At 43.7% G+C, this 24,818-nt stretch overlaps 1 protein-coding gene across 1 annotated transcript in view; it reads right to left on the reverse strand.

Annotated features, from left to right (window-relative positions):
• METTL24 (methyltransferase like 24) overlaps positions 1 to 24,818 on the reverse strand; it is a 92,963-nt gene that overhangs the window by 44,527 nt on the left and 23,618 nt on the right. Inside the window, exons 2-4 of the mRNA XM_037065040.1 lie at positions 17,560 to 17,658; positions 11,013 to 11,152; positions 4,335 to 4,563 (exon numbers count right to left, since the gene is read on the reverse strand). Coding sequence (XP_036920935.1) covers positions 4,335 to 4,563; positions 11,013 to 11,152; positions 17,560 to 17,658 — 468 coding nt within the window. The remainder of the gene's footprint in view (positions 1 to 4,334; positions 4,564 to 11,012; positions 11,153 to 17,559; positions 17,659 to 24,818) is intronic.

Consider the following 24,818-nt stretch of genomic DNA (forward strand, 5'->3'; position numbering starts at 1 on the left):
CTGTTACTCAACTAAGCTTTGGCAAGAAGAGAAACAAGTACAGAAAACAAAAAGGCCCAACTTAAAAGAGTGAAAAAGAGTCCAAATATGCCAGTAGTTATAAGGACTATGAATACACCTGTTTAACGACAAGGGTTATCAGATTGAATTTAAAAACACAATCCAGGCATATAGTAAATATCACTCCTATACCCTACCTAAACTAAAACTATATAAAAAAATTAAAAATAAAGCAATCTAAAATGACATTTCGTGAAAATACCTATCTAAAAAACAAAGCCGGAATGGCAGAACAAAATAAACTTAAAGCAAAGAAGATTTCATTGCTTCTCGGCCTTTTAGCTAAGATCAAGTGTAAAGCCAAGACTTCTAGGCATTCAAAAGTGACATCATATATACACATGGTTGGAATTTTTTCCTGAAAGGGTCGATCATTTTCCGTTTCCAGAAGCAAAGCATGAGTGCTATCCCAAGCAAGCATTCCACTGTAGGGCAGTATCAATCTCTTGTTTCTATTTGCTGATTTGATAAGCAAAAAGAAAAAGGAATCTTTCTGTAGTTTAATTTCAAAGCCCATAATCTGCCCAATAGAGCAGGAACCACACAACAGAACTGATGTTTTGTGATCAATCAATGGGGAGCCCTCAGCCAGGGAAGCAGAAACTGCTTCTCCTATAAGGGCCCATGGGGACACTCAGCCACTGGGGCAGTGTCCAGAGAGAATAAGGAGCCCCCTCTTTCCTCATCACTGAGCTGGCAGGAAGTCCAGCTGCACCCGGGTTATCCCTCTTGGTCTACATCTGCTCTGTATTAACTCTCAGCAGCTTATTTCGTTTCTATGCAACACAGAATTTACTTTCTATACAGTCTCAGCAAAACTGTTCAGGAACCCGAGGCAGCAAACAATAATAGCTCCCAACAAGCAGCTGAAGGACCAACTGCCCTTCAGTTTCACACAAAACTTTCATTAAGAATTCTTGACTGGAATCAGGTGCAGTTAGCAACTTCCAGAAAAATCTCCAATGTATTTCCCTTAAAACAGAGCAAGAAAATGGTTTCTATGAAATTCAGTAGAAAATTTCCTGAAATTGATAATAAAAATCCTTTGACTTTAGGAACAAATGACTCATCCGTGCCAGGCACCTTGCTGGGACATTTCACAGTGTGTTTTCTGATCTAAGTCTCAAAAACAATCCCTTTGGGTAGTATCACTGACCCAGTTTCACAGACGGTCTAACTGAGCCCCAGAGAGTCATTTGCGACTCACCCAATTCCAAAGCCCAAAAACAGGACAATGCCTCAAACCTAGATTAGTGCATCTGCAGGTGAGCTCTGACACAGTCCTGTTATTCACATCATCAGCATGGTTGAGAGTGAAAAAACTAATTTATCATTAACCTGCCGGGATCATTTAGCATACTCAGTGTAATAAAGACCTTAGGAAAAAAAGCACACATTATGATTAATATGTGCAGAAATCTCAGATTCAATATTTCTAGTCATATTCTGGAAAATTCTAATGCGTAGTTAGAGCAACAAGCAATTCAGCAAAGACCGTTAATCATTTCCAATGGTGCTGGGTTCAGGTGATATTACTCCCTGACAGACTGGGCTTCTTGGTTCCCGAGCTTTTGCTGAGGCAGCTGCTCTCACTTGATGCTTTAGAAAGATTTTTTGATTTATAGTTTGAAGCTGAAATTACGAAAGAGTTTTAAAAGCAGTAAGAAAGCCATATGCATCTTCCCGTCATCATCTCAAAACACTTCCTTTCATTTTGCCTACATTTTTGCCTGAGTGGCTGGAATCACAAGGTCTGATAAAAAGAAGAAAAATAACAGCTTACCATGAAAAACATCACCAAACAACATGAGATGTTTTAAAATCATGAAGTGACAACAACACAACCCAAACCCCTTTGGTTTCTCTTCTCACTTCCAGAAAAATGAGTGAAGAAGGCAAGGCAAAGAGCACCACTGGGTGTGCGTGTGTGTGTGTGGGTGTGTGCACGAACACGCGAGCGTTTTATCTGCTTTCCCCGCCAGAGCCACGTCCTATCTACCAGCGCCTGTCCACACGCAGGAAAACGAAAACAGACCTTGCCTGCCATAGGCCAGAAACCAGGTTCCTTTTATCTGTCATCGCATAACTCCTAGAAACGTGTTCCTCAAGGAAGTCATCACTCACACTGATGGGTTTAGTTTTGTTTTTGTGAAGCATTCCCCCAAAAGAATCTCTAAAAAAGAACATCAGTCTCTTGTAAATTCTACAACAAAGGATTCTTTTTTTAAGCAGCAAAAACATACTTGGCAATTCTGAGCCAGATCACTTTCATTATCACTGGTTTTTTTTTCCTATTTTTTATTGTGGTAAAATACACATAAAACTACCATCTTAATGATTGTAAGTGACATTATTCAGGTGTTTAATATAAATAAGTAGAATAAATAATAAATAATATAAATAAGCTTTACAAGAAATTTAATATAAATAAGTAGAATACAAGAAATTTTCCAAAATATTTCTCCTTTCTAGGTATGTAAATGTGCCCGCTGTTTCGGGAGCAGTGAAGACTTCCTGCTTCATCCTCAGCAGAAAGGTCTGCCTACTTCAGCTCCCCAGGGGGTTAAACAAGCTCAAATCAAGTGGGAACCTGCCGTCTGAAAACGCGGTTCCCATAGGCAGTGTGACTTAGATAAATTACTTCCACAGATCGTCTTTCACAGTCTTATTTTATCCTCACATTTACCAAATCTCTTGCAAACATATTATTGAAAAAGGCAAAGTTGCCTTGAGTTTCACATCTATTCAGTGTTTTCTTTGAAGAGTGGGGGTGGGTAGACAGGGCTAAGGTGTAAAAAATATTGAGGAGGAGCAGGACAACGCTTAAATGAATACAAAGAATCAGTAGTTAGCTCTTTGAATAATCTAGAGTTGACATATGAGAGAATCAAGCCTGTAATTTTCAGCTGTAAAAAACAGGTCTATGAAGATAACAAGCAGCAAAAACAAGATAAAGTTCTGAAAAATGCTCTCACTTCTTTGGGTCCTGTTCACAGATTTTACCCCCAAAATCCTATAAATTTTTCATTAAGGCTCCTAATTATTAAATGCTAGTACTTTCAGCGGCAAAGCAAAATACAAATCAATAGTTAATCACATGTTAAAAGCACAGCAAATTCTTTGAAGAATTCTAAAGAAGTTCCTGCTGTTGAAATAAAGGCCGTGTTTTTTGAAGAAGAAAAAGAAGAAAGGGGGAGAGCAATGCAGAGGAAACGCCCTTTGATTAAAGATCAAGCAGTAAACTGAAGTTAAAATTGAGCTCCATGTACACTGTTTCTCAGAAATACCCATTCTGGCATGTTCTAAATTACCGGGCACCTCTGGCTGGGAATAATAGGCCAAGATAGGCCAAGCTCAGGAAGGGCTGGGGATCAAACATAAGTCAGCTACACTCAGGAGAATTTCCCTAGTATCTGCCTACAAAATACAATTAGCTCAGCTCTACACTAAAATTTGCCTTGAAGAACACAGTTCAAAGTTTGAGTCTCTTTTCTTGCTATCCATTTACAATAAAATATGTGTAGAGATTTGACATCCTTTGAACATAAGTATCTCAGTTGCAACACGCATCATGCCCATTCAACTTTACAAAGTACATTTTAATCAAAGCTACACGTATTTTCTGACTCTTAAGCGCCTGGAGACTTGAAGTAGTTGTTATAACACCGAGAAACATGATACGCAAGCGATCTGTTATCAAATGTAAGCCTGAGTCTGATTCCTTTTTGTATTTGAGGCTGACATAAGTAGTTTCCCCTGCCTGGAAATTTTCAAACAAGTGCCAATCGGAAATGGTGCTCTGGAGCCTATGCCAGAAGTAGGCTTCTTAGTCTTCCTGTCTGGGCTTAGCCAAAACCTTACTCAGCATTCCTCAGCTGTACCTAAATTTTTCAAAGCAATTTTAACATCTCTATCCTTGTCCAAACCTTTATGTCTACAGAGCTGACGCTATAAATAATGATGGGTGATGAGTTAGGTTGAAACTAGACCTTCTAGTTACAAAAAAGTACAGCATAGAGAATATGGCTAATAATATTGTGATATCCATGTATGGTGCTGGGGGGTACTAGGAATATGAGGGGGATCACTTTGTGAAATACACGATTGTCCAACCACTGTGCTGTATACCTGAAACTGGAACTCATACAAAATAATATTGAATATAAACTGTAACTGAAAAATAACATTTAAAAATACTGAACCATCAACTATCCACTTCTTGGTTTGCATTGTTCGCTTTATTAAATTATGAAATCAAATGACAAAAACCTCACCTTGTGATGCCCAAATTCATTCAGAATGGTTCCTAATTTTCTGGTGTTGCTGTGTAGTTTCTGGGCAGCAACAGCTGGATGGGGGTCGCGCCAGTTGACGGACAAGCGGTGATACCAAAGGTGCTGACTCTCCAGAACGTGAGCTGATTTGACACTAGGGTCAAACCGATGCACTTCACACCCATTGTGGGCCATGCTAACCTCGAAATGGGTATCATCGCTTCCCAGCCTGTAGAAAAAGAGGAGGATGGAAATCAACACACAGATGAAAAAAAAAACAACCCACATGTAGTAAAGCAAAAAAAGTGTTAGGTTGACAAAAATGACAGTTCCAAGGCCAAGTTTCTTAGTTGCAGCAAGACTACTATTTTAACATGTGGCTAACTATACATATTTACAAAAATTGTACACTAACTGCACACAAAAAGTGTTATAGCCAAAAGCTTCTGGATAAAAGGAGGGAAATTATCTGCTAAACAAACATGGACCAGAAAATCACATGTTCAAACATGTAGAAGAATATAAAAAATTTTCTAAGATGTAAACCACAGTAGCAGTGAAACAAAGACCATCCAGCTGTCTTCAGAGATTTCCTCATATATGTCGAAAACGTAAGCCCCAGGGCCAGTTCCCGTGGGGAGAGAGAGGTACCTTCTGCTAATGAGGTCATTTGTCTCCATTCTAATGGCCACAGTGCTGTGCATGCAGTTTGACTTACAGGCAGCCGCTGTTTTCTTAGAAACAGAGTGCATTTTAAAACATTTGCTAAAACGACAAATGCTCATGGTCCTACTGGACCTAGTACTCAAGAAGCAGAAGAGGCACCTCGCCTAAAATTCTCACCAACCGAAGAGAAGAATTTATACTTAAGTATCCAATAGATGGTACATTGTGTGGAAAATTCATATACTTACCAATTTTTAATTTGTTCAAAAACATTCCTTATTTAGTGATACATACAAGGTTCATGACTCTGATTAAAGCATCAATTTGAATGATGAAATTAACCAAGAGAAGATTATTTTTTAATGGTAATTATGCCTTCCCTGCCCCAAATTCCATAATGAGATGTGATTTAAGCTACCAATATCCCACGGAGGACCTATAAAACATCAAGTGAACCTGTACTCCATTCTCTTAGACTTGACTGTTTCAGAGGATTTCATCATTTAGAAATACGCTAGTTCTTTGGATAACAATCATTTACCTGGTTCTAGTTAACTATAAAGGAAGTTTTCGGCACGAGATCCTCCCCTTGGACATTCTTAGCGCCCTCACCTGCCTTGTCCTCTGCCCTCACTCGGTGCTGCTCCCTTCTCCACTGGATCTGCCACGTGCCAACTCTCTAATGCCCCTCCGTCCTAAGTCCCTCTGTCCTCCTGGCCAGGAAGGGATTCCGCACTCCGCCCACAAAACCTCCCACTCCTTTTATGCAAGAGATCCTGTGTCCTATTTTCAGCCTCCTACGGAACCCACACGATTCACAACACTGTCATCTCCACTAAGTTTCCCACGATCTAATCTGGTGTGGCAGAACGACTACCTGAGAGGAGAAGAGATGGACGTGGCCCTGTTTTAGGTCCTTTGGGAATATTTTAAAATATTCCTGAGAGCACTAAGGTGAGTGTCCTCTATGTTCCCCAGGAATTGAAAACTTGAAGCATAAATACATAAAGAGATGGTCAAGAACATTAGCCAACAGAGAGAAACAAATCAAAACGTCAGTGAGATACCACTTCCCACCCACTTCTGTATGTCCACTAGTGGCTCTAAGGTGGCTATCTTTTTTTTTTCAATTTTTTTTATTTAATTATTTTTCAAGTACAGTTTTCTGTCTACTACTCCCATCCTATCCCACCCCCCATCCTCCCCCCTCCCTCCCATTTCCACCCTTCTCAGTTGTTGTCCATGTATCCTTTATATAGGTTCCTCTAAATCCCTCCCTTATTTCCCCTGAAATTCCCTCCCCTCTCCCCTCTGGTCACTGTCAGCCTGTTCTCTATTTCAGTGTCTTTGGTTATATTTTGCTTGCTTGTTTGTTTTGTTGTTTAGCTTCCTGTTAGAGGTGAGATCATATGGTATTTGTCCTTCAACACCTGGCTTATTTCACTCAGCATAATGCTTTCCAGTTCCATCCATGTTGTTGCAAAAGGTAGGAGCTCCTTCTTTCTTTCTGCAGCCTAAAATTCCATTGTGTATATGTACCATAGTTTTTTGATTCATTCATTTACTGACGGGCACCTAGGTTGCTTCCAACTCTTGGTTATTGTAAATTGTGCTGCTATGAACATTGGGGTGCATAGGTTCTTTGGGATTGGTGTTTTAGGGTTCTTAGGATACAATCCCAGCAGTGGAATTGCTGGGTCAAAAGGCAAGTCCAATTTTAGTTTTCTGAGAAAATTCCATACTGTTTTCCATAATGGTTGTACCAGTCTGCAATCCCACCAACAGTGGACCAGAGTCCCCTTTTCCCCACACCCTCTCCAACATTTGTTGTTTATTGCTTTGTTTATGATAGCCATTCTCACCGGTGTAAAGTGGCATCTCATTGTAGTTTTAATTTGCATCTCTCTGATAGCTAGCGATATTGAGCATCTCTTCATGTGTCTCTGGATCTTCTGTATGTCCTCCTTGCAGAAGTGTCTGTTCAAGTCCTTTCCCCATTTTTTAATTGGGTTAGTTGTCTTCTTAGAGTGAAGTCCTGTGAGTTCTTTGTATATTTTGGAGATTAAACCTTTGTCTGAGGTATCATTGGCAAATATGTTTTCCCATACAGTTGGCTGTCTTTTTATTTTAATGCTGTTTTCTTTAGCTGCGCAGAAGCTTTTTATTTTGATGAGATCCCATTTGTTTATTCTTTCCTTTATAGTCCTTGCTCTAGGGGACATATCAGTAAAAATGTTGCTGCGTGAAATATCTGAGATTTTCCTGTCAATGTTCTCCTCTAGGACTTTAATGGTGTCATGGCTTATATTTAAGTCTTTTATCCACCTTGAATTTATTTTGGTGTATGATGTAACTTGGTGCTCGAGTTTCATTTTTTTGCATGTAGCTGTCCAGTTCTCCCAACACCATTTGTTGAAGAGGCTATCTTTACCCCATTTTATGATACTGAGGTGGCTATCTTTTTTAAGGCTAGAATCAAAAGGACCAATAATATCATGTCGGCAATGATGTGGAGAAGTTGCAACACTCATACATTGCTTGCAGGAATTTGAAATGGTATATATCCAAGAGAAATGGAAACAAATGTCCACACAAAAACTTACACATGCATTTTCATAGCAACATATTCACAAGAGCAAGAAAGTAGAAACAGCCTAAATGTCCATCAACTGATGAGTGAATAAATAAAATGCAGTATATCCACCCAATGGAATATGACTTGGCACTTAAAAGGAATGAGGTACTGATACGTGGTACAACATCAATGAACCTTACGAACATTATGCAAAACAAAAAAGCCAATCACAAAAGGCCATGTGTTCTATGCTTCCATTTTTATGAAATGTCCAGAACACACAAACCTTGGAGACAGAAAGCAGATTAGTGGTTGCCGAAGACTGAGAGGCGGAGGGGGAAGAGGGTTGGGAAGAAATTGAGCGCGCTACCACTGGTACAGGCTTTTCTTGGGGGAGTGATAAAAATGCTGTAAAAATTAGTACAGTGACCAAAAAACATAGAATTGCACACTTTAAATGAGAGAATTGTGAGGCATGTGGATTATAGCTCAACGAAGTTGTTAGAAAAACTAAAAAATAAAATCAGAGCAGCTATAGGGAAAGCTTTTAACCCACACCATTGAGGGCAGAAGGGTTGAAAGAAGTATGAAGATTAGCACTTTTCCTTGGCAGTTTCAGTAGTCCATTCTTCATCCCAGTGGGGACCAGAGAATATGGCAAATGATTATCTATCTTGATACAGATAATTAGATTATCTATTATCTAATTATTAAAGTGATTACAATTAGATCTATAAACAGCCAACTACTATCGGGAGGGAAATAGGTTTTCCAAGGCATAAATGACATGGAATAGTGAATAAAAATATTTTATAATTATTAAATTTTATTAAATAACATTGCATGAAATGCCAAGATTTATTTTTTTACATACATTCTCAACACGAATGCTCTTACCCATAAGGGGGCAAAAATTGATTTACGAGGGAAAAGATCTTCCTCTTCTTACATGTACAGCACAGATACATATGTCACATAAATAGATTATAGTGTACTCATGGTATTAAAATTTCACGGGACTGATTAGGAAATAAATGATCTAAAAACGTCCTTGGGCCCATGATTTTCCGATTCCTCATTCATATACACTATGATCGCCTGTGTTAATTAAACTATTATAAGATGGAAATTTTGGTCTCTAGAGTTCAGTCATTGCTCCTGAAATGAGGACTTCATGGCAACTGGAAGTCCAGGATTTCCTGTGTGAAATATTGGCTCTGGTTGCCTTACTGTGTGTCATCTATCAAATCTGCTGTCTGATGCTGAGAATTAATGTCCTGAAGCCAAATGGCGCAACCCTCCAAAGCACTAGAGAAGAGATGAGAAATATTTGCCTGTGTGTTACCCCATCTCCAGTTTTCCTTCCCACTCTCACTCCTACCCCCGAAACACAGTCTTTTGTATGAAGGATGAAATAGGAGATGTTCCCCACTTCACTGTAGGCACCTTCCTCAGCCCCCCACCCACACCTACCACCAGCCCCCACGGTCCAGGTGCACATAGGAAGACCGGCAGGCAGATTCTCGGGAGATGATACCATCCTCAGAACCCACAGCCCCTTGTCTCTCTTGTCGTTCCCCTTCTGCGTAACATAACGATCCTTTTCGGTGCCTTTCCTGTCTTCGTCTACATAGTGATCTGATTTTAATTTTGAACTGAATTTCACATACAGGTCACTTTCCCAGGGGAAAAATGTCTTTTACATTAACTATACAATAAAGAGTTTTGGCTCCTAGTCAAACATCAGAGAGAAGGTGGAGGTGACACCTGCTCCAGGTCTCGCGGGTGGAGGATGAGAAGGCAGGGAGCTCAGGGACCTCTGTGCAGCCGGACCCGTCATCCTTCATCCTCGGTTAGGATGGAGACGACTGGGCACAGCAGTGGTGCTGTCACCAGGGCCCTGGGGCTTGGAGCACAGACTGCCCCACCTGACTGCCCGCCACCTGCCCTCACACCTACCACATAACTCTCCCAAAACTCCCAGTGCTGGGAACCCATGCCCCTCATTTCTGGACCTCCACATCTGCCCTGGGTTTCTTCTTCCTTCAGCATGAATTGAGATGCTGTCAGCCTGCGATTTACCTGCCCCTCAAAAAGACAATTCACCTGAGAAAGGGGGATGCTTGTCTAGACCCTAAGTCCTGGGTAACGGTGTACCCAGCATATATATCCACAATCCCACGCATCCTCTTTTTGGGCATGAGAAATATTTAGTTCTCGGTTTTCAATTAAGCATGTTCAGGCTTTGAATCAAATGTTGGCCCTCATAATCTATGCATTTCTATTCCCAGTAGAATTCAACTGTTCTCATCTGCTCTTTACATTGATTTTGAATAGTGAACATTTAAATGAAAATAAGAAACTACCCTTTTGTATGAAATCATCTAAAATCTTACAGCAGAACTATTTTATCTAGTAGCTCAGAAGTATAAGGAAAGCAAAAAGAAATTTTAAAAATTTCTCCAAAAACAGCTTTCTCACTTTCATTTTACTCAATTATGTGCTTTAAATGAAATTATTCCAGGACGTTAAATATCAAGCTAGGTTACGGGTTCAATCCTCAGTCTGGGCATGTGGGTGTGTGGGTGGCAACTGATTGATGTTCCTCTCTCACACCAGTGTTTCTCTCTCTGCCTTTTTATCTCTCTCCCTTCCTTTCTTTCTAAAATCAATATACGTATCCTCGGGTGAGGATAAAAAATAACCTCTCTCCTCTCTTTTTTGAGACATATATAATTTGTGAGTTCAGAACCGTGTAACTTGAGTACTGGTGTATTTGGTGAAATACACCAAATACATTCATTACCTTATACTCACACGTTTACAAAAAGCTCACTAAATCCATTTGTACATTTAGGTAATTTAGGCTGAATTTGTACATTTAGGCTGAATAACTGAATATCAACATTCCCACGGTTTTGACAAAATCTCACCGTTTCATAAGAGGTTTCTTCTCTTTCTTTCTTTTTTTTTAAATGTAAAAGTATACACAGATTCACCATTGTCACAAAACATAAGAATCCAATAGCAGCCATTTGCTTTGGGCCACTCATTGTAACTTTGTATGAAATTTCTAATATCCTCACTGTTCTTCCTTGTTGCTAGGAGCATTCTTAATTATTTTCCCTCTTTAAAATCAGGATGCTCTAATTCTAGCTGGGTATCATTGAGTTCACCACGGGGATCATCATTATGCCTGAAAATTGAAGTTGCCACCTTCCCACCCACAGAACGAGAGAGATGATGGCCCTGGCTCCTCGGGCCATCAGCAAGTACCCCAGTGACATCACACACAGGTGAGTCCGATGATGGGGGCGGGGGGGAGGCACAGCACGGCGCCTGCTGTGCGCAGCATCCATTCATAGCTTTGTGTTGCCGAAAGACCTTGGCCACCTGCAGGAGTGTTTTTGTTTTCTTCTTCTATAAGACGCACTCACCCTAAAGAGTAGAGACGGCACTGCTTGTTGCGGATTTGATGAGCTAAGCCAAACCTGTCATCCAGACAAACCGACCAGGGCTTCTTTGCAGGGCTGGCGCGGGGGGCCGGGCTGTCTGTGCTCATGTGATCACACGCAATCTGTAGGGAGAGGACATCAATGGGAACAACTTAAAGCATTGGGTGATACATGGCAGGTAGGGACTTAACTGCTTCCCTGGTGCCTGAAAACCGTAATAGGAGAGTTATGTCCTTCCGCGCTGCTAACTACGCCCTCCCCCAGGGAAGCAGAGACGGCTGTAAAATGTGCAGAGGAATTCCAAGGGCCAGATGATAACCCCGTGGAGACTATAGGCAGGTTTTTGAAGGGACGTTAAGAGCAGCTATAGCCATCTGCACCAGGAGAGCAAAGCTGGGACACAGACGGCGGGGAAGAGGGAGGGGTCAGGAAAGGCTCTGCAGAGGTGTGTTAGTCTTGGAGGAAGAGCAGAAGCTGAGACCATGAAGGACAGTGCAGACATGAAGACCAGTGCTCCAAAAGCACAGAGGTCTGTCATCCCCTGTTCGTGCTAGAAGTTGTGAGAGGTCCAGGCACGGGTCTCGGAAGGGTAAAAGATTGTGGATTCCTTATCTCAGGCAGATAAGGGTGGATCCACCTCCAGCCAGGGGTAGCAAGTGTTACCCAAGGTAACAGCTGATAAGGGGTCCTGTGAAATTAATCCACAGTCCCTGCTAGGAGGGCAGTACGCTTGGTCATGTACTCTTCTAGTGCGTGTCTGCCTGGGGGAGAAGAGCAAGGGCCCCAGCCTGAAGAAGCTCTCCCTGAGCTAACTCGCCCCTCAACATTAGATAAGAAAAGCAAAGGGAACAAGCATCTAAGTCAAGTGGAAGCAAGGCTCTAGTTTCAAATGCACATGAAGTAAACATCCTTTTTAAGGAGTTTATGACTTGTGTTTGAGGCTGACACCGTGTGAACAGCTGAGGCTGCTGGAACCAAAGAAAACAAGTCTGGGGCCAAGTATTTATTTACCTTACTGAGCAAGCGGACTTCCCACTAATCCCTCAAAACTCTCGTGGTCATCACAAATCATGCAGCAGCCCTCAGTGCCACATCACAGACAGGCCACTCCAGATGGAAAAGGTGTTTTGAGGTTCACCACTTTAATTCATTGGAAAACATAACAGCAAAGCATTTTCTTCTTAAGAAGTCAGTCTAGGCTTGCCAACCCTTGTATTTAACTGATTTTCCAAAATTTTAATCTAAAAAGAGTTTATGTGGCACCTGTTCAACTAATACATCATCACCCTTATTCTTGTAATCTAGAGCTGGCCTGGCAAAATCACCCGAGCACTATTTATCAAGGACTCTGACTGAGTCTTCTAGGATTTGGACATTTTAGAGGGAAGTGAAACCCTATAGCCCTGGCTGGTGGTTGGAGTGTCGTTTTGTACACCAATGGTTGCAGGTTTGATCCCTGGTCAGGGCACATACGTAGGCTGCAAGTTCAATCCCTAGCTGGGACGCACATGGGTAGCAACTGATATATCTATCTATCTATCTATCTATCTTTAAAAGAAATAAAAATGTGAAACCCTATATATTTATATTATTTTCCCTCAACCCAGTATGTCTGTCTACAACCACCAATTAAAGGGGAAAAATAATAAATGGAATTGAATCTTCTCCCAAGCAACCAGTACAGAATACATTTATTAATTAGGTGTATCAACATATTCATTTGTATAATTCATTCCTATTATTATCCCACAGATAAATGGAAATTATTCTTCTGCTTGCCCACCTCCTAGTCTCTACCCACCCAATGGAGAAGTTGCTAATCTAGTCAGTCAGAGCCTGTGTTTCTTTGGGCCTCTTTTTGCCAGTGGGAAAAGTAACATGGATACTTCCACTGGCCCTGTGTCCATGCCCTCCCTCCCACAGCAGTTCTGAGGGTCCCCAAAGCATGCCTGGACCTCAAAGCTGAGACCTTCGCTCTAGGGCAGCTTCCTGGGGTATTTTCATTAAAGTGGCATGAGGATGCTTATCCGCTATCCTCCCTAGTGTATACCTCTCCCTACAAATTGCCATAGCGACAGATTAGGATAGGGCTGTTCACAGGTTCTGATTCATAATTCCCTCCTAACACCAGGAAAGCCAAACGCTGGTCTCCCCCACAGTGTTTCTCAAGGTGTGGTCCACCTTCATGGGGGAGGTAATTCAGAATGCAGATTCCTGGGTGCCACTCCAGATCTGTAAAATCAGAATCTTTGAGGATGACACATGCATCTTAACAAGCTCCCCACAGTAATTCTTATGCCAGTGGCCCTGTGAGTTTACTGGAAGCCCTCTGCACAGCCCCACCGAAATGTTCTACCTGGCTTCCCCTGTGCTTTAGCAAATTAGGGGAAGAGACTACTCTTAGGCTAGAGATGGGAACTCAAAACAGCAGTGCCTCCAACCCCACTCCTAGCCAAGCCGGAGCAGCAGTATCAACAAGTAGCCAGAGGCCTCTAAGAGTCAGGGAAGTATTAAGGGTCCAGATTCAGGGCTTTGGGGTTCAGCTGCTCCTCTTTTGCCAATGATGGGAGTAGAGTTTTATTCTATTAAAAAAAAACACTTTAAGCATTTCTTCTTCCACAGACTTCATCTTGCACAGATAGACCCCTTTTGGAGGCATTCTTTTCTATTCAATTTCTCTGCTAATGTTCCCCTTTCCGCTCCTAGTTCAAAAATAAAAGTTTTTTCACTTTAACCATTTACTAACCATCTCATTGATAAACATTAATTTTTGAAAATAACTAAGAGAACTTGGTAAAATTCAGCTCCTAAAATTAATTCAATACTGATTTTTCCAATTTCCTTGTTAAGATTTATGGCTAGGGCTTCCATAAATCCTACTGCAAGCAAAATAAGTGGAGGCGGTAACTCCAGGCTAAGCTTCAACTCCAATAATTATAGTCTCTCTCTCATTCTCTCTCCTAATTCCCTGTGTAATTTTTGGCCATATAAAATCAAATTAGGCCTAGACAAAGGAAAATAGACTCCAGGGGGAAAAATGTTTTCTAAAATGCTTTTTACTTCTTTAACTTAAAGGAATTGAATTTATTTTTATTTTACTTCATATTGCAAAAGCTTGCATCACTGTCCTGCCAATCCAGAAGTAGTAGAAGCTGGCGAAGGGAGCCCTGAAGACATGGAGACTTCTGGCAGGAATCATTTCACTGACTGAGTGTGGGTTTGTGTAATACCATTATTTCCAAAGGTAGAATCTCCAAACAGCTTTTGCTGTTTTTATCCCAATTTGTGTGTGTGATAATAAACACAATAAATTCTACTGTTATGAAGTTCTAAAGTCTGCCTCTCCAGAACCTAAGCTCTTATGATGTTCTGAAGAATAGGTATATGGATAGATGATTAGATAGGTAGGTAGATAGATAGATAAAGACATTTTATTTTTTTAAAACAGCAACTGTTGCTTAGATTAATTTTGTACTGCAAGGCATGCTTGCTGGGGGCATATGGTTTGGGGGTGGCCGTAAAATGCTAGCTCTGGAGCCTTTCCTTAGAACCAAGCACCATGTTTATGATTTAACTGTTAGTTAACAGCAGTGTATGGGCGACTTCAAAACTCAGAGATGTAACCATGGTCTTTCACATTAGAAAACAATACCTAATTAAACAAGCTTGGTGTTCCTTCTGTACACTTTACCCAAACACCGTGTCCTCTGATGTTTCATAAAAATAAAGGCAGGGTCCCCTGCCCTCACAGATGTGGCTCAGGGGGTGGGGTGTCCTTCTGCAAAGCAAAGGGTCAATGATTTGATTCCCCATCAGGACACATGCTTGGGTTGCAGGTTCGATCCTTGGTGGCGGCACATTCGAGAGGCAACCAATCAATGTTGTTCTTCCTCTCTCGCTCCCTCCCTTCCCCTGTCTCTAAAAATAAAGAAGTAAAACCCCTTTTACAGCCACAGGGCCTCAGTCATGCCCTCAGAATCACCACAACGCACAAGTTTAGGAGCGCCATCTCCATTTCAGCCTCACGCCGCACTGCCCCGTGCCCTGTGCTTCTGTCCCCGAGCTCCCTACTCTGCTAGAGCACACACAATCCCTGCCACCCTAGCTGTTTAGCAGTGGGCAGGGAGAGTTAGTTCAGGTTTGCTCTTCCAGCCCATGTCCAGCACGGTGCCAGCCACAAAGCAGGAGCTCAACAAATGTCTACTGAATTGAAGAAAGAATAAATCAATGGTGAACATATCACACACTGGGCCTTGCTGTGCACTTTTGAACACAGATTTGAGGAAGCAATTTTTTACTTTAAAATGCAGCAGAAGAGGATGGGGATAGAATTTGCTTTAGTACCTTCAGAGGTTTAATTTCTTTTCCTTGCCCATTATGACTCACTTCTGCTACCTGAAAATTTTAGCTAATAGTGACTCTAATATTCTGACAGTTTTATAAATTTTCATTTTCAAAATGAGTTCTAAATGAAGCCTAAGCTCCTGAAGCAGCTCAAAAGCTCTGCATTACATAGAAAGGGAGGAGAGCACCGGGTAGTAAATGATTCTACTTAATAACAAGTGAGCGTTATTCTGATGAGCTCCCACCTGCTGGTCCCTGAGTGACCCGGAAGTACATAAAAGCACAGGACTTAACTGGGTAAAATGACTCCTGATTACAAAACCACTGCGCAGTCTGGAACTTTATCTCATTCTTTCTTGAGGCCAATCAGCCTAGCCAGCTTCAGTAACCAAGTATCTATTACTGTACTCATCAAGCTGAATAATCATTGCACGTCCATGTCTCTCTCTTTCCAACTTGTTAGCCCCCCTGAGGCGGATATTATATCCCCAGGGCCAAAACGGTTCCTGGCACATAGTAGGTGCTCAAAAAATAACAATCCTACACTGCTCTCAGCACAGTGCAAGGTCACAGAACTGAGAGGGACCTCAGCAATAATTTAGTACTCTTCCTTTTTGAGATCAGAATAGTGAGAGACAGAAGCAAAATAAACTGCCTGGGGTCACAACATTGTAGCATGCTTTTCTTATATATAACTTTTCTTCTCTTAGTCTGTAAGTCATGGGGAAGATGTAGGAGGGCTTGAGACGACCTTGTCATGCCTCAAGAGCTTCTTCTAAGTAAACACTCCTTTTAGAAGTTACAGAACACTAACTTGCAACACATATTAAATGGAATGTAGGGGCTTTCATCTGGTCAATTATTTGGAAGGGTGGAGCCCATCGTTCTCAAATTCAAGTCATAAATTTAACATCCCTCATTTTCCTCAGGGGCCTTTAAGGGCTTCTTCAAGTCACAGGTAAGAGGTCCAGCTTCTTATTCTTCACATTAAACCAAACTGTAAAATTACAATCTTAGTACTTTAATTAAGTCTGTGTGAGTCCACCAAATTAATCTGTAGCAGCAAAATAAGATAAAAATTTATGGAAGCACAGAGACCAATTTGTCATCCCATTACTCATAATTAATTCAACGAGCTTTTACTTCCACATCTAGGTGACAAATACTAAAATCCCTGATTGACTGCATCATATTAGAAATGGGACTTTCTTCTATCCCTGAATTAGCCTTCTAAAGATCTAGAAATACGTTCTCTCCCATGGGTGAAAAATGGGCTTTGCTGCCAGTGCAATCTGGGAGGAAGAGTCAAGTGCCAAGAGCCAGTGGGCTGAAGGGACATCCGAAGAACTGGGGTCCCAGTACCACATCAGCCTTGCAGTGAAGTTCCCCCAGTCGGCCTCAGCCTCTGCCTCACGGGCAGCCTGAGTTGCTAATTTACTCGCACCTCTCAGTTCAGGCGGAGTTTCCCTCTGGCCTTCATTTCCTCTTCTGACACTCTCCCCAAGACAAGGCTACTTGAGAGTGGAACCTCCTGATTAACGTGTCAAGAGTCATAGACTCTCCTTAATGGACAAGCTCTCTGCCTGCTCGGGGCGCTGACTCAGCCTGCCGAGCCGGGTGGGAGCTGCCACGATGTGTTAAGTCACTAACACAGGCCAGCGCTCGGTAACGACCTAAAGTGCCCTACAGAATAGAAAGCCTCTGGATGCATAGGCTTCTCTTTGCACTGCCTGCAAAGTCTCCTGTGCTCTCTGGCCTGGCACGTCACTGTCCGTGGCAGGAAAGCAAAAAGGCGGACTCCTCCAGATACCAAATGAAGCCGGAACATCCAGATGAAGGTTTTGACACACTTGACTGCCTACTCATGGGTGCAAATCTGCCTTTTCAGATGTTTTTCCAAAGCAATTTTCTAACGTGGATCCTTAAAAACATATCGGGATGAATCATTAAGACATTTCAGGATGGAAGGGAGAGGATGCTGAAGCGAATGGAAGGCGTCCTTATCAAATGCCTCCAAGTGAGTGGGTAAGCTCAAGCAGCAAGGCCTCAGAAACCGTGTCCCTCTCAAGTCCCTATCATGCATCCCCAAATAACTCCCCACACCCTCAGTGACAACCCCTTCTTTAAAAGGGGCTATTAGTATCTTTTGCATCATCTCCAAACCCCTTTGTGCATGAAACACAACCTGGGTGGTGCTGATATATCTCAGGAACCTCAAGGCTTCTTCATCCAGGGACTGAGCAGGGCCTGCCCAAGGCTGGAGGTCTATGTGCCACCGGGGACCCTGTGGAAGAGAAAACACAGGTCGGTGGGTAAGGGGTGAGGAGTTTGAAGGTGGGGTTGGCAAGACCTAGCATGTGAGACAGGCAGCAAGGCTGCCCCAGCCACCTGTAAAACAAATTCATTTACGGGGTGGGGAATAGTAGTCTAGCAGCTGGTTTGGGGCTGCTGTCCTTAAGGCCACATCAATCACGGGGAGATAAAGGAGGCTGAGAAAGCCCAGCGATCAGGCTAAGCAGGAGATTGCAAAGACTTCCCTGGGGACGTCTGACTCTCCTGATCAAAGGCAAACTCCACTTGACCCCATTCGGCTCTCTGCCGCAGCTTTGTACTACACGGTGCTGCTCCCCTTCCAGAAGCAGCACCCCCTTATCGACTGTGGTTTCAAAAGCTCAGTGCTTCAGAGATACGCGCCTCCATGAGGGTGAGTTTTGTTCTCTCAGCACCATGATGCCTGAAACCCTAGGCACTTGGGCACCTTCCCCAGCACAGGGAGACAGATGGCCCTGCAGGAAGGCACGGTGGCGCCACCCAATGTCCCAGACAGACCCCCTGGCCTCTGAGACCTTGCACATGTGGACGAGGTGCCCAGAGCTGTCACCAGCAGGGCTAGCAAGGGTGGCCTTCCAGCACATGAGGTAGTCACCACCTTTCATCAGAGGACTTGTGGAGCTCCTATGAGCACAGTGGCAGAAACAGGCCCTAAGACCCCTTTTGTAGTAAGGGTGGGGTGGTGGATGAAGGGCTGAGGGAAGGCAGTGGGCTTGAAGAAACAAAAATGGGGATCCCTCCAGTCAACAGGAAGCAATAGTGATGAAGTCCCAGCTAGAGCTCCAAGTTCCCCACCTGCAGTTATTACCACCTGGAAACTTCCCAGAGGCTCACTGCGATTCCAGGGGGTGAGTCCAGCTCACAGTGAAGGGCAGGAAAGGGCTGGGGGCCGGAGAAGCTTGGCAACTGGCAGGGTGAAGGTCTAGTGTCAGGAAACACTTCAGGTGTCTTAGCACAGGGGTTCCTGCAAAGTGCTTGGATTGGTCCCCTAAACTCCCTTTCATGGTGAGAAAGGGAGCAGGGGACGGTTCCGGAAACAAGATAAAGGGACCGTTCGTGGGTGTTCATGTTCTTCAGTTAGGTATTGTCATGGGCTGAATGTCTGTGTCACCTCCCCAAATTCATATGTGAAATGCCAACGCCCAATGTGATATTAGGATGTGGGGCCTCTGGGGTGTCATTAGGTCTTGAGGGGAGCACTCATGAATGGGATCAGTGCTCTTACAAAAGAGACCCTACCAAGCCCCCTAGCCCCTTCCACCGTGTGAGGACACACACAGTAGTAGGCAGTCTACAGCCCCGAACCGAACCACGCAGGCACCCTCATCTGGGACTTCCAGCCTCCAGAACCATGAGCGACAAATTTCTGCGGTGTGTAAAACCACTCAGACTGCGGTGCTTTGTTATGGCGGCCTGGACAGACTAAAACAAGTATTATGGCAGGAACTGCCTCTCATCCAAAAAAGAAATATCTAAACAAGTTAGCCCTGGGGTGCTTTGGTACACCGATGGTTTGGTGCTCCTAGATGGGGGGGCCTAGGTGGCCTGGGGTTAAACTGAAAGCGAGGAGAAGTGGGGGAGCCAGCAGGTTAGTCAGCATGAGGACAGGTACGTGGGCTGGGGGAGAGGAGTGCACTCTGGACTGAGGGTCCGAGATAAATGCCCACTCTCCGTAAGTGGTGAGGGGTTGTCCAGGCCAGGCATTATTACTCATTGCACAGAGTCCTGAGGGCCCACAGCATCACTGTCCAGACAGAGCTGTACTGCCTTGCAGAGGCCGAGTCCCCCGTAGTCCCTCCAGACTTAAAGAACCCTCACTGACTCCCCCTGGGCTGCCCCTTTCTCGGGAGGCCTCTGGACGGGGCCGGTTTCAGGGGCTTGCAACCGGCTCCATCTCTGGAAGGCCAGTGCTCAGCTCCATGCTCTGCTGGCACTGACTTGAAATTCCTAATTTGGAACAAGAGGCCCCGCATTTCTATCTGGCATTGGGCCCCACAAACTACGTGCTCAGAGTGCCCTGAAGGGCACCTTTTCTGTAAAAACAGCCTTTTCTTATAGCTATTCATGTTCTATGAAGGTTGAACAGGCAGACATTCTATTCAGAGAGAGCCTGAGAACATTCACTCATATATCTTCCCAGTTAATGTATTCTACCCCTCCCTGTTTCTTTACCTTTCTTGTGAATTTATTTGGGGGGGACATAGGGGAGAGGTCAGGAAATTCCACTGCCCCACACTTCTTTTTTCCTTCTCTGGATTTGGTGTTGATTATCATTTCATCAAACAATATTCACAGAGCGCCAGCCACTCTGTGCCAGGCCTGGCCGACACAGACGTGAGCACAACCTGGACTCGCCCAGGAGGTGCGCACAGTCCGGCAGGGCGGTGCCTATGCACAACGTAACTCTGATAGGGAAATGCTGAAACACTAGGGAGAGCTGTTCTTTTCAGGAAACTATCTAATTATGGAATCACCAATGATAAGCACATTTAAATACAAACACCTCCTAGTTTTGCAGGGTTGCGTTCTTTTGCATCAGATGACAAGGAGCGACTTCCCAAGTTGCCTCATGCCAGCCTGTCTAGGCCTGGTGGTTAAAGCTTCCCGTGGCTTTGTCACGGGACCACTCACAGGTGCCCCAGCATCTGGCCCCAGAGACTCTTGATGACAATGGTAAAGTTCACCCATCAGGGTTTTCCTCTAAATGAGGCCATACAGCTTCTGTTGCAACTCTTCACCTCCGGTTGCAGCTCAAAAGCAGCCTTAGATGGAAAGTAAACAAGTAGTCATGGCTGTTTCCAATAAACTCCATTTACAACAACAGGCAGCAGGCTGGACTTGGCCCTCAAGACTATAGTTTGCTGACATCTGCTCTATTCGGTTATAATTTGGAGGTAGACCAGCCTGGAAGAGAGTGTTTATTTGAAATAAGGCAAAAGGGACAGATTATGATATCTAGATTATCACCAACTTTGGCATCTGGGTGACTTGGGCAAATACTAGTCAGGGTTGCTGTCAGATCAGCGGGCTCCTTCCAACTGGTTGCAAGGAATTTAATCAATTATTTACAAAGGTGCAGACAGGTTCTAAGGGAACCAAGAGAGAACAATGTATTAATATTTGTGGCAGGCAACACCAAAGAGCCCTTATAAACCATAAGCCTGAAGGAACAAGAAGGGGGAGGGGCTTTTGGAAGCCAACAGGAAAACTATATGGAGAAGGCATACGATAGAGGAACACGATAGATGACACCCCATCCTATTACATAACCCCCCTAACTGTCAAACCCAACAGGAAGGCAGAGGAGAGGGAGGCTGTGGTTGGTTGACATGGGTCAGTCTCCCAGGGTGCAGGGCAGGAGGACCAGGGAGCAGAGTGGATCTCGAGGGGCCGATGGAAGTTCTCCTTCACAGCATCCATTGGGGAGTCAATATGGTGGAACTATAGTGCTATCTCAAGGACCCATAAGCAGTATCCTTCTTGCAATCTGCTATTTCTTATTTCCAGCTGAGCATTGGCCACTGCACTGCAGCTGGAACAATGAATAATATAAGTTGAGAGACATAAGGTGGAGCTATCCGAAGTACTTTGGCTTAGTGCTTTGGTTGAGCTGTTTAAAAACCATTCCACATAAAGTAATGTTCTTATTGGAATCAGTCCGACAGTAATTCGTGATTATTTCCCCAAGGAAAATGCTAGCTTTTATCATCTCTTTCAATTATCATTCATCTTAGTTCTGTAGTGCACACATCAGTATTTGTCCTTTGAAAAAATCCCACAAACAGAATTCTCTGAGCACCTTAAAACACCAACGGCCAGTGTTTAATAGAACAAAGCAAAGTATATTTTTCTTTAAAAAATGTATCATTATGACTCTGATAGAGTAGGCAGTTGACAGGCAAGAGCAGAGCAGGAATGAATGACCAGGTCCAGAATGTCACCAGGGCAAAAAGTCCCTGGTGCCTAGCAACAGGCAAAACTGGAAAAGCAAGTATCATAGGCTAAGCCCTCAATTCCAGGGAGCCCTTTTCTCCCCCAGCATGCTGCTAGCCCTGTGGTTCCGACCCCTGCCCTTTCACATAGGTAGTCTTTCAGTTTAGACCCCTCCAAGAGGAGGAACGAGGGGGCTGGAGAATAGCCTCATCGTAAGATGCCCAGTCAAACTCTTGCATGGCCACTTCCATAACAACTTCCCTCAGGACAGTGAGGTTCTGATAGGCATCAGGTAATCTTAGGAACAAAGCCTCAGGTCTGCTAACCATACGGACAGAGTTTTGGTCAAATCAGGGATAACATCAAGGCCTCAGCTGTGTTTTAGCTCCATGCCCCAAAAAAGCAGCAAAACCAGACAAGTGAGGACTGCTGACAACCAGATCAGACGTAATGACTAATGTCCCCCTCCCCTAGCAGTAGAGACCAATCAGTAGGGACCATGAACCTGAAAAGGCACTCCTGGAAAGCTGATGAATATTCTATCAAGATCCTCTCTGAGATCTCCCCTAAAATTCCTGCCTTGGAAACAATATAAAAGCCCTTAAGGCTCCCTCTTCTTTCTCCGCCCCCCACTCCCAACCCTCCCCCTTCCTCTTCCTCTCCCCGCCCTCCAGCCTAGCATGCCAGCACCTTCCCCCACCGCCTTCTTTTCTCAGGGTACACTCTCTGGAGCACGCCCACCATTCCCCCACTTCTTCCCTCAGGCTGTTTGTTATCTTTGGTTTCTTTCTCCAAAGTTCCAAGGGCCCTTCTTTTGCCTTTGTAACTTGTTTCCTAAGTCCCTGCAGCCCATACAGCTTAGTTCTTCTACTTCTGTGACTCCCTAAATTAATTTCTTGGCTCTGAATTCTTTCTTAGCCAAACTCAAGGTCTGAGGTCTAACACGCTAACTCTGGGGCTAACAATTTTACCCCAAACAATCTTCTAAACTCCAGGGTACACTGTTATCCATGTACTCCACATATGGAATGGCCAGAATGATGCTTCACCCATCACTGCTGGGACGTAGGAACATGGATTCATAGTCCTGTCTGTGCCCCCACTTCCTCTTCAGATGATAAAGGAGCAGCTAATGCAGAAGGAAGTTAAAGGTACTGTCATTTGGGGCTGGTGTGTCTGTCCCCAGCAGGCTTGAGCTCAATTGTCAAATGTAGCATACACAATGAGTTATCACAGGGATGCCACGCCCCTGAGCTCCTGCAAAGATGGGGGGGGGGGTGCCTCAACTTGTTGGCAATCATTGGTCCTGCCCCCTAAACCACTCACACCAAGAAGTCCCTCCCCCAGTGTGAAACAGCTTCGCAAGGAGAGCTGGGTCCCAGGTTTCTGAGAAAAGGAAGCAGCCCACCTTATATTTGGGAAGGCTTTATCCAGGAAATGTGCATTGAAAAGTGAGCTGGTTTATTCTACCGAGGGGCAAATGTTTTGAGTATGTAGAAAATTTTTCCACAGAGTAAGGATGGCAAAAGATCCTAGACACACACAAGTGACTCATTATTTGGGGACTACTTTGCAGACATCCGAGATTCTGCTTCCTGAAGGGTAAGTAGTGATCACCGAGTCAGTCCAGCCAGTGGACAGAGATAACGGCTTGCCCCAAAAAGAACGCCAAAAGCAAAACCACAAGGCTTTGGGGTATTTTTATAATTTACTGTATGATTTCATCAGCAAACGTGTCTCTCAAAAAAAAGCAAATGACTCCTTTAAACCAAAGAAACTGAATTCCAAGATCTTACTATTAAAAGATTAAACAAAGAATAAAGCAATCTTCAAAAATACTCTTCTGCCTACCAGCCTACATTTATGCAACATAATAGAATTATATTAATTCAAGACCATAAACCCCACACAAAACTCATTGCATTAAAAAATTATAGAGTAAAGCAGACCCACCCGTGACCTAGAAAAGAGAGCATCAGTACTGCCTTCTGCAAAAGCTTGCTTTGTCTTCAAGTTTGGAATCGCGATCCCTTCTCCCCAGCAGTGTCTCCATGCCCTTGAATGGCCTCACGTGGCCCCTGCAGAAACTGTCAAACTAACAGCAGTACTGCCATCGATTACGCAAGCAAACCTTTCTTTCTCTCTTTTATTTTTGTATAAAAAACAAATATAAAACAAACCATAGGAAGGTTTGCAATGGTCCATTCTTCTGTGTTTTCAACACTACATTTCTTGAGGGTGAAACTGTATGAGGAATTATTTCAATGAGCAGATTCTTTATGGTGATAGATAATTACCAGAGTGTTTGGGATACTTTTATAAAGTTCCGGTATTCCCAAATGCACATTTCCACAGCCAATACGCTCCTGACAAGTTTGAGAACCAGCCGTCTCTGTTGGAGGCTAACAGTGGATCCCCTGCTTCACGGTTGTGCCCATGGAGGAGAACACGGTTGTGAGTTCTTGACACGCACTAAACAATCTGCTGAGCATGTGCGGGTGAGTTGATGTTGGGGAGGCCTCAGCTTCTGGGAGAAACAACTCCAAAACAAGCCAAACATATTTATTTTGCAATTTCGTGCTAATTAAGAGCATCTGTTAGTGGATAGGAAACAATGATTGAAGAAAATTGTTCATTCCTTTTTAGAAAAAGAAGGGGATTGGTGCCAGTTATTAGGGGAGGAGGAGGCACAAAATGGTGCCTGGACAGAACATGAATCTGGCCACAGCTGAGAATGTGTGAGCCTCCGCCCTTAGATCTCATGGCTGTTAGGCCTTTGTTGGAAAGTGACCAGGGGCTCTGGGAGGCTCTGGGGTGGCAGCTCACATGCCTTCCCCTGGGCATTCTCATGCAATCGGCCTTTCCTCAGAGGCAGCCTGCTGCAAAATAAGCAAGGGTCAGTCATGCATTTTGAGGTGATGTTTAAAATACAGGCACCCCATGCACAAACTTTATTTAATAAAAAAAGAGTCTCGGCTTCAGTTCTGGGTACAATGGGTAAGCGCACCTCCGCCCTATGTCTCCCACTGAACGCAGCAATAGAAGAATGCACAGAGCAATTTCTCGAGGAATCTGAAAAGTAAATACTAGCAGGCAGATTGGAGGAAAAGACTGGACTTCAAAGTGCCACTGGACAGGCGGTGAGGTCACCACTGTGTTTTCCTCCCAGTGTCCTGCCTC

This window comes from Sturnira hondurensis, unplaced genomic scaffold (genome assembly GCF_014824575.4).
Source record: "Sturnira hondurensis isolate 20B ecotype Veracruz unplaced genomic scaffold, ASM1482457v3 Scaffold0015596, whole genome shotgun sequence".
NCBI lineage: Eukaryota > Metazoa > Chordata > Mammalia > Chiroptera > Phyllostomidae > Sturnira > Sturnira hondurensis.